This window comes from Egretta garzetta, unplaced genomic scaffold (genome assembly GCF_000687185.1).
Source record: "Egretta garzetta isolate BGI_Z169 unplaced genomic scaffold, ASM68718v1 scaffold449, whole genome shotgun sequence".
NCBI lineage: Eukaryota > Metazoa > Chordata > Aves > Pelecaniformes > Ardeidae > Egretta > Egretta garzetta.
In genome coordinates this window covers 339,173-349,354 of record NW_009260681.1, presented here as the reverse complement: position 1 = coordinate 349,354, position 10,182 = coordinate 339,173, and the positions used below count along the sequence as shown (strand labels likewise).

Here is a 10,182-nt window from a genome sequence, read left to right as displayed (position 1 = left end):
CAAGAGAAGGCCTCAGAGAAATTAGAGGATTTTTGTGAAGTTCTCAAAAAACTAGAGTAAGTCTTCAAAAAAACCCTGAAGTGGGGACACTTTCACCACTGTAACTTGTGGCTGAATGAACAAGTGACAAAGAATTATCCATGCCACCAACAGTTTTAAATTTAGATGCATTTTTTTATCCATGCTGCATAAACTACAAGCATTTGTCATAGGTCTGCTTACAGCCAACTAATAAAAGTTATGAGTCTCTTGGTCTGACCTTGTTTCTAAGAACGCAAAGAACAACATCATCAAAGCTTTTGGGTAAAATTTTGGTTCATTTGCCATCGCGTGTTGCATGTTCACAAATGAAAGAAGAAATATTTCTCATAAACAACTTTTGATAACAGAAGATGATGCTGAGCAGACCAAAGCACTGCATGCTTTTTTTGCTTCAGTCCTCAAAAAGAGGTTCAACTGTGACCAGAAAGCAAAGGCAATTTGCAACGGTAAGAAAAGAATAAACAGCAGCAAGAGTAGGGAATTTGTACCTCTCAAAGCCTGGCAGGGGTCACTCAAAGTGTACTCCCTTTGAGCATCATAGCTTGTATCTGTTATTAGTAAATAAAATCTAGACAGGACAGTTTATGGCCCCTCGTCCTGTGGCCAAATGGCACGGCATGGCAAAATCTGTACCCATACAGCTCAGCTCTTTCCCACCACAACGGGATGCCTCCATCATCCTTCCTTCAACATTTTGAAGGAAGTGTTGAACACACAGTCAGTAATGGTTTTGGTACACTTAAGTGGTTTTGAGCAGAGGAATACAGCTGATGAATTTGAATAACCTCCAACCTGGCCAGCTACCCACAATTAGCCTGTAATCCTCAGGCTTCAGATCACCCCAAACCTTTACAAAAGTAATTTTTTAAAGATATTCAAAAAAACAGATTCAAAGCTTTAAATACACAGTAGTTCAAAGTAAGCATCTCCATTACACTAACTATTTTTCTACCTCTACAAGGATTAAATTTTTCAAATTAGGAAACAATTTTTATATTATTAAAGTGATGTTAATAGCAATTTGGGTCAGGAGGCATCTCATGATCACAAACAAATCAGGTAAACTATATTCTGTGCCTGTGTGTCCTCTCCTCAGTCAGCAATGAACGGAGTAAAAAGATTCATGTCACTAGGTAATCCACACACTTCTGGGGATATGAAAAACAATTACTACGATATTCCAAACAGCTAAACATAACTGTATGTAAAAAAATATTTAAGGCAGTAAAATACAATTCTTTGATTCCAGAAAGAAGTTGTTGTTAAAGATCAGTAAAAACAAGCTGAAAACTGCTCTTTTCAAGAAGTCAATTTTCAACCTATTCTAATTAATATATTATGCTGAGTGACAATTTGTACTCCAAAACACAATCTAAGCTAGAACTGCAACAAGTTTCTTCTCTGAACGTTCCAATCTAGCAGAATGCTTTTAAGAATATGAGCAATCCTCTATTTAAATTAAACTTAAGGACTAAACTGGCCTAGGGCCTATGTACGCCTTCCGTTCAATTCATCTGCAAGAACACCAAATAAAACTCAGAAAGCAGCAGAATTTTAATTTTCTTTATCAGGAAAGGCTTATTTTTAAGACAAGGGATTGTCCAGCTGGAATTAAACACATAAGCCAAGTCTCACGGCTTAGCTACATTCCAGGCTCTTTTGCATGACTGCTTTCTTATGAAAACTCATCTGCTTCTTGCGTTTCTCTAGTTCAATCCAGCCACTTATTGGCTTTTTATGTGAGGACCAAATAACAAAACATTGTCATATGGTTCACTGGAAATGTGTTTTGCTAGCACAGTTAATTGCACACATTTGCTCGTCAGCACTGTATCAGGTAGACCCACAGTACTGCACAGCAGTACCATCGTACATCACAACCCATGGGCGTACTGCTGAGCTGCTTCTCCTTCTAATTTCGTTTGGTGCTCTGGGATACTCTCCAGGGTAAGAAGAAAACAGATGACTTCGTTATCTCTACATACATGCCCTGAGCAGCTCTGAGGTTATTAAACTTGTAAGGCCAATTCGCCACCTTATAGAACACCAGTTCCCATCTCTTTTATTATCTTTTTCTTTGCATTAGGTCTGTAAAGCCATCATGATAAATATCATCTTATCATCACATCTGCACTGTAGCTAAGAGCTATTTGAAAACTCATATATGAACAGCCCCGTTAGAGAGCAGGACTGCAGAGTAAAACAGAATATTACAGCATGAGCACAATAAAAAGCTACAGAGTGAGCAACTTTACCTCACTCCACATTCCTCTCCCTCCTTTTTTAAGAGCAATTCTCTAAAGGCACAAATAAAACCAAAGCTACCATTTAAAACAAACTTTTCACTAATCATATCATCAATGAGCAATACCATGTAACATTACAAATAGAAGCATATTCCCTTTCAGATGCATTATGTAGACAGAATGGATGCAATAAAAGTTTGAAGACTTCAATTTTTTTTAATGTATATGTACATCCAATGGAAGGACACAATCAAATACGTATCATGAGCAAAAACCTGAGGCCCAAATCTCCATTTTTACAATAGCAGTATATACTGGTTCTGACTGCGTTAAGAGTAAATTTTCTTCACAGTAGCTGGTATGGGACTGTGTTTTGGATTTGTGCTGCAAACAGTGTCGACACAGGGATGTTTTCATTACTGCTGAGCAGGGCTGACACAGAGTCAAGGCCTTTGCTGCTCCTCAACCCACCCCACCAGTGAGGAGGCTGGGGGTGCCCAAAGAGTTGGGAGGGGGCACAGCCAGGACAGCTGACCCCAACTGACCAAAGGGGGATCCCAGACCATATGGCGTCATGCTCAGCATGTAAAGCTGGGGGAAGAAGAAGGAAGGGGGGATGTTTGCAGTGATGGCGTTTGTCTTCCCAAGTCACCGTTACACATGATGGAGCCCTGCTTTCCTGGGGATGGCTGAGCCCTTGCCTGCCCATGGGAAGTGGTGAATGAATTCCTTGCTTTGCTTTGCTTGCACACATGGCTTTTGCTTTCCCTATTAAACTGTCTGTGTCTCAACCCACGAGTTTTCTCACTTTTACCCTTCTGATTCTCTCCCCCATCCCACTGTGGGGGCAGTGAGCAAGCAGCCACGTGGGGCTGAGTTGCCAGCTGGGGTTAAACCAGGACACAGTACAAAAACAAAATCAAAAAAGCAACAACAGAGACATGAACATTCTAGCAACAAAAAAAACCAATCATCCTTCAAGACACATTTTATTATCATTTCATGTATTTATCATTGGAATCAGTCAGGCAAGTAAACAAAACTTCTTAAGAATATTAAAAATGCGTAGCTCACACTGACTCCAATGAATGAAAATGGCAAAAGAGAGTGAAAAAGTAACACTTGAAAATTGGAAATGTTCTTTAAACATGTTCTTCTCTTTTTCAAAGAGTTAAAAAAGGAGTTAGCATTCAGTTCAGCAAAGCAGTTTTTGTTTCACATAGAGTTTTCACTACTTCAGTATGCTACCACAGCAGACACCAAATAAGTAGATGCAAGCATACAATATGTAATACATTACTTGATCAGAATGAAAACATTGTAATAATTTTCAGCTTTTACACTTGTGCCCTGCTGTTATACCTAATTTTAGGCCCATCACACATAAAGGTACTAAAAAAATTAAGTGTTATAATTAAATTAATAGTTATAGTACATATCCATCCATAGATAAGATACAGATCTATCAATGCACCAGTTGAAACAGTCTCTAGAACTTCTTCAGTAGATGACATGTGGAGCTCTTGTAGCATTAAAAAGAAAAAAAAAAAAAAGCTGAACAAAAATGATAATATCCCTGAGACACTGGCAAGCATAAGCTTCATTTTCCTGACAGGAAACCATTATTATACAATACCCATGGGCTTGCATCTAAACTACAAATCTATTTGCCTTTGATGTCTTCTATTCCGGTTGTTCACCTGCTAAACTCAGTGACTCCACTAAAAAAGGCCACTATATTACCAGGATATCCCATGTAAAAGTAACTGGTTTCAGAACTGGAATATAGCTGGTTGCAAACTGCATATTTCCTCCTTCAATATATCTGGAACTAGCTCCTGCTAGAGATGGAATACTTTATAGTAAAGATCATTGATCTGTTTCCATATGCAATTCCTTTTAATATGCAAGAAATTGCTGGCTAGGATCATAGCTCAACTGTAGAAGGCACGGAGACAGTATATACAGTATGCTTTTAAAAGAGTTTGAGCACTTACCAGCTATAAGCATGACAGCACTGAGGCATGGAACAACCTTTGCAATGTTTTTGCCTTCCAGATTACTGGTTTTAAGTCACATACGCACTTACCATATATCTTGTGGCAGGTTTAAAGTTATGCTGCCTTTGATTTCATCCCCAAAGCGCAGATACCCTAGAGTGGCTAATGAGATATACAAGGCCATGACTATTCCCATGCCAATATTCAGCGCCTGTGGGAAACGCGTGGTGTCCTTCATTCTGTTTTCCAATGGGAGTACCTGGAAATAGAGGGAGAATCAATTACACTTTATGTCCTCACAGTAAGACTACTTTTCTCCCCACTTTCAAAGCCAATTTTCGAAATTTAGGTGATGTTATTAATAAAGATTACTCTATAATAATGTTTTACAGCCTGGAAAATCACAATGTCTTACGCATCCAATAGAAATGTTCCATTACTGAAAAGCACCTATCCTGGTTAGAAAACAGCATCAGTGTGGACATATAAAACAGTATTTACAGGTGAGAAAAACAGAAACTTCTGGTGCCTAGATGAAAATACACAGGAAATATGAGCAGTATGATTTTTTTTTTTTAATTTTGTTTTTTAACAGAATTGTTCAGAATCCAAGGATAATTCTCCTGGTTTTATTAGGTATGTCTGCACTGTCCATCTCCACAACAGACAAACCCACCATGCACTCAGTTAACACACAAGCTCATGCTCAGTCTCAGCTCGTCCTGGACAGGAAGCTTGAGTCCACGACTACCAGAATATGGACCCATGCTCTTTTTCATTTTTCTGACAGAGATAGGGCCAGGCACACTTAAGCACCGCTTTTCCTAAACGTAATGTAGGTGCTTTGAGCCTGAACTACATCCAAGTGAGCTTGCTGGACTTGCCATCGTTTCAAAGTGAAGATACAGGAATTACAACCATTACTGCATGCAGTTTGCTGGAGAGATTGCCTTTTACACGTACTACATAGTGTATAGAAAAATATAGTTAGTAAATTCCAACTTAAGTTTTCAGCCACCAGCACAAAATTTCCAGGCAAGGCAGGAAATCCAAGCAACAAGCTCACATGCTGCTCTTCCCACCTCGAATTTCATCAGCGTAACAGATCCTTTTATGTCTTCATTAAGACACAAACTGAAGGTACGTGGATGCTCCTAGACAAGCATACTTTCCCCATGTCATTCAGAAGAACTATACAGTCATCTCAGATACTGGATACGGGATACAGTTGAAGATTAAAACACCTAATTTTGTATGCCTATGTATAAGTAAAAGTCTAAGCTTCTGTAATGAAGATCGGTAACAAAGAGCGAGTCAATACAGTCAGTGGAATAAAGACCGTAGTTCAGCTCATCTTTCCGTAGACATGCAGGTTATAGTTGATTAACAGTACGACACTGTAATTAAACAAGCTTGTTGCCTCTGGGTAACATGTCATATCTTTTGAGGGTTGCCCTGTATAAGATACTTCCCATCACACAAGATTGCTTTTTGAATGACTGAATATTTACTGTTTTCATTTTAACCAATGTGAGTTATGAAGAAAGCAGATTTCATCCACCAATTAACAAAGGAATCTGTATATTTGAATTGCCACCATATTATTTTCTACAGGGCAATCATTCCTTTCCTTCTGGTCACCCATTGATACTCCCTTCCTGACCTATTGGCGAATATCAGCACTGCCAGTAAATCCCACGTTGTTATATTTCTCCTATACTAGAAATCCCAAAGAAGTCATTTTATACTTGGGAACAAACAGATTTCTAAAAAGATGCACATTTGGAGGCATTTCGAAATTTTCGTTCATCCTCACTTAAAATACATTATACATCTTAACTGAGGATCTTCTTTATAGAATTCTGAGTCTCCACTGCTGACATTTTTCCTCCACAAAGCAATCTGAACTTGCACTGTAACTTAATCTGGTGGAGAATGCAAAATTTAAACCAGGATGAGTTTCAAAACTTAAATCAATTTTTAAATGACAGTGTTGAGCAGCAGAAAAAAAACCAAAAGGAGACATGTGGCTAGAAGTATTACTTTACTGCCACACAGACAAAATATGTTCGTTCCTCTAAATGAATCAAGCTTCTGTGTCCGTACAGTACCTGTCAAGTCATCTTTTTATATTTCACATCAAAAACTGCCAGGTAGGATAGAGAGCACTTCAGATTATTTTGTCCTTGGTAGATTGTTTTAACACGCCTCCTTATGAAGAACTTTGAAGGATGCAAATTACAGGCAGTCCTTCTCTTCATCCGAGTTTTCCCATTCTTGAGTTCCTACAAACAGATAGCATTTGGGCCTGGACCAGTAATAAAAAAAAGCTCTTTCAGTGTGTATCTGTTAATGCTCTGGTGATTATAAATGGAATATATTTTCTGCAGAAGTTCTGCCATGTTCTACAGCTTCTGGGAATCTTAGCAAGCATAAATCGTTACAGTAAGATCTTAGCCCAAACTACCTTGTCTCTGGAGATCTTTAATAGCAATTGCTTGCCCAGCTTACAGATCTCAGGAGTCTCTTAATAACTTCACGGGCCCACAGATTTGATTTCCAGAGTCTCCAGCATTCATCTTGTACATTCCTGGCAGAAGGAGGGCAATGAACTCAGACAGACACGCCAGCCATGAAAAAAATCTCATGTTTTTCCACCATGACTCCTGGCAGGAAAGGGCTCCTTGAGACTGCCTGCCCCTCTGAAGGCCAGCAAAAGCAATCGGTAGGAGACTAGTACTGGAGGAAAAAAATCTCTGTGGTTTCACAGTCAGAGGGAGCTTAAGTCAAAGACTACGGGACTGTTCATTGCGATGCCTTCTTTCGGACAAAAAAAGGCCCTCCAGGCTATTAATAAAAATGCAGAAGAGAAAGAAACTTCCTACTTTTTGGCTACATCTTCAATTGAAATAGCAAAATGTTACACATGTATGACAAACACTGGCTATGGCCATTCTGAAAAGAAAGGCATTAACAGAAAAGGGATGTCTACATGACTGCACCAGATTTTAATAAATAACCATTATCACTAACAACATTTTGCACATACATAATGCTTTAGAGCAAGTGGCTTCCACTCCCTGTCCAGAGAGCAGAGCAGGAGGAAGGAGCATGCAGCACCCGGCATTCAGGAGACAAGGGAGCAGCAGTCAGGAGCCAAAAGACAGCATGGGAGTTTTTTTGCCGAACAAGAAATGCTGCGAGGCAGTGAAGGGACTCAGGTCCAGGCTCCCAGGGCTTGACCCCCAGGGAGCTCCAGAAACCAGGACCAAAGCAGTTGGCACAGCCATTGCTGAGGGAGGGGGTGCATGGGGAGCCCGGACATATTGCTCAAGACTGCGCAAGACTGCTGGATCTGGCATAAGAGAGGTGGTGACTTGCTGCGGGGCAAGGTCTCCTGCACCAGCTTGAGCAGCCACCCCAGCACGTCAGAGGGACCATGACAAACTGCTGGGGGAAGATACAACCATCCAGATCTGAGGCTAAAGGACTATGAGGTGCTCATTCCCAAGGGCAGGGCTGAGGGCAACAGTCACCTCACCTGCACAAAGCATGCTCTGTATTGCCAAGCCAGCATGGATTTATCAAGGATAAACCACACTTAGCCAATCTCGTGGCCCTTTCTAATTGAAAGATTGGCTCTATGGACAAGGGGAAAGCAGTGGATGTAATTTACTTCAGCTGAGCAAGGCTCTCTTTGCAGGACCCCACAGCATCCTTTGTAACCAAATTAGAGAGACAGGATGGCAGGTTAGGTAGATAGAATGGATGGCAGGATTACAAATTGGGTGAAAACCAGTCTGGACCAGAGGGTACTGAGTTCAAGTGCAGACTGGTTACTTATGTTGCTCCTGCAGGGTTGATAGTAGGGGTGATGCTGATTAATATCCTTGTTAATGACCTGGATGATGGGACAGAACATACCCTTAGCATGTTGGTAGATGACAGTAAGTTGGGAATAGTAGTTGATACAAAGGAGAGTAGAGCCTCAGTTCAGAGGGACCTCAACAAGCTGGAGGACCGGGCAGAGAGAAACCCCATGAAGCTCAACGAAGACAAAAGCAAAATCCTCAACACTGAACAGAGCAATGCCATGCAGAAGTAGAAGCTGAGGACTGTCATGCTAGGCAGCAGCTCTGCAGAAAGGGACCTGGGAATCCTGATATACAAGAAGTTGAACATGAGTCAGCAGCACACCTTTATGCAGGCTGTGCATGCACATGGGCTACACCAGCAAGAGAACCAGCAGCAGGTCAAAGAAAGTGATTCTTCCTCTCTGTGGCACTTGAGAAACTGCACCTGGATACCATGTCCAGCTTTGGTCACCCAGTACAAGATAAACGTTGACATATGAGGGAAGTCCAGCTGAGGGAGGTCAAGGTGGCTAGCAGGCTGGAGCACACGAGAGGCTGAGAGCTGAGTTAACTCATCCTGAAGAGAATGGTAGGGCAGGGAATCTCCTTGAAGCCTTCAGCTAACCAAAGAAGGGGGCTTGCAGAGAAGACCAAGACAATTTCTAAGAAGTGCACTGTCAAAGAACGAGAAGCAGAAGTCACTAGTTGCAACAAGGGGAATTTTCAGTTGGACATAAGGAAAAATGCTTTTATAAAGAGAAAGGTAATTGCTGGGACAGGCTACCAAGAGTGATTGTAGAGCCTCCAGTCTCAGACACCTTCATAGCACAGCTGGATAGGGTCCCAAGGAAGCTAATCCAACTGAAAGTAGACCTTTTTTGAGCAGCTGTTTGGACTTAACCACCTCCAAAAGTCTTTTTCAACTTAATTTTTCTGTCGTTCTATGGACGCACATTGTTACCTCCAGCAAGATGCTTCTCACAGGCCATACGTGAAAAAACTGAAAAAGTTATTATTATGAGAAATTCAATCTAGACATCAATATGTGAACTGAAGTAACGTGAAATCAATAGAATAAACACCAAGCACCATTTACAGTTCCTCACAGGCAACCTAAAACTATTGTTCTATTCTATTTTGAATAGCTGTTTACATTTTATTTTTTAGTTTTTAATCTTTTCACATTTCAACAAACTTCTTTTTACAGGCAAACAATATTATCATACAACTGTCTATCTGAATCATAGTTCATAAAGGAAAACAAAGGACCAGTGATACATACTATGTTCAATATGCTTGTGCTCAGAGGAAGCAAATACATTTTTTTAAGTTTCTACCTGTACTGCTATTTATAATCTTTTGCATTTAAACCTAGTCAGTCTGAAGACCCTTGTTTCTCCAAGAAAACAAAGACCTAATTAAAAAAAATAAAAAGGCAATTTAAAAACATTACAGGACAACTCTCTTAAGCATACTAACTCTTGGTTTTTAACTATCCATTAAATAAAGTCTACTCCTTAAACTCAATGATGTCATTTCATGCACACTAATGAGTAGGTCAAAATAAAACATACTACATCTAAATGCATGTTCCCGCATCATCAACCTCACTTTAACATTACAACCTTCATTTATACTGAACTTAAGGACAAGATACGCAAAAAGAAACACAGGACAATAATATCATTAGCCAAAGACACACTAACATACCTAGATCTTAAAGCACACCACACACTCCAAGCTAACAAGTAGCTCTATTAAGTGGGGAATGCTTACCAACCAATACAGTTTTCCATGGTTTTAGTCAGTGTTGGGTTTTGTAGCCATGAGAAATAAGATTTAAAAATGCTAATTTCTGCCTGATTATCCTTGAGTTAGTACCAGGATTAGATCCACCTCCAGACTGAACAGATGAGGATGCTAACGCAGACTTTCCTGCATAACTCAGTCCAGGTGAGAGTGTCCCTTCCCAGCCTCAGCAGTGAGCCTTCCCAGGTTCAGGCACTCTGAGTGGTAGCAGGCATTCGAGCCAGTTGCCGC

The 10,182-nt window shown here is 40.3% G+C and overlaps 1 protein-coding gene across 1 annotated transcript in view; it reads right to left on the bottom strand.

Moving 5' to 3' along the window:
• The window catches only part of SLC36A4 (solute carrier family 36 member 4), a 97,171-nt gene that overhangs the window by 56,375 nt on the left and 30,614 nt on the right, over nucleotides 1-10,182 (bottom strand). The window contains exon 8 of the mRNA XM_009645802.1: nucleotides 4,378-4,547. Within this exon, the coding sequence (XP_009644097.1) occupies nucleotides 4,378-4,547 (170 nt within the window). The remainder of the gene's footprint in view (nucleotides 1-4,377; nucleotides 4,548-10,182) is intronic.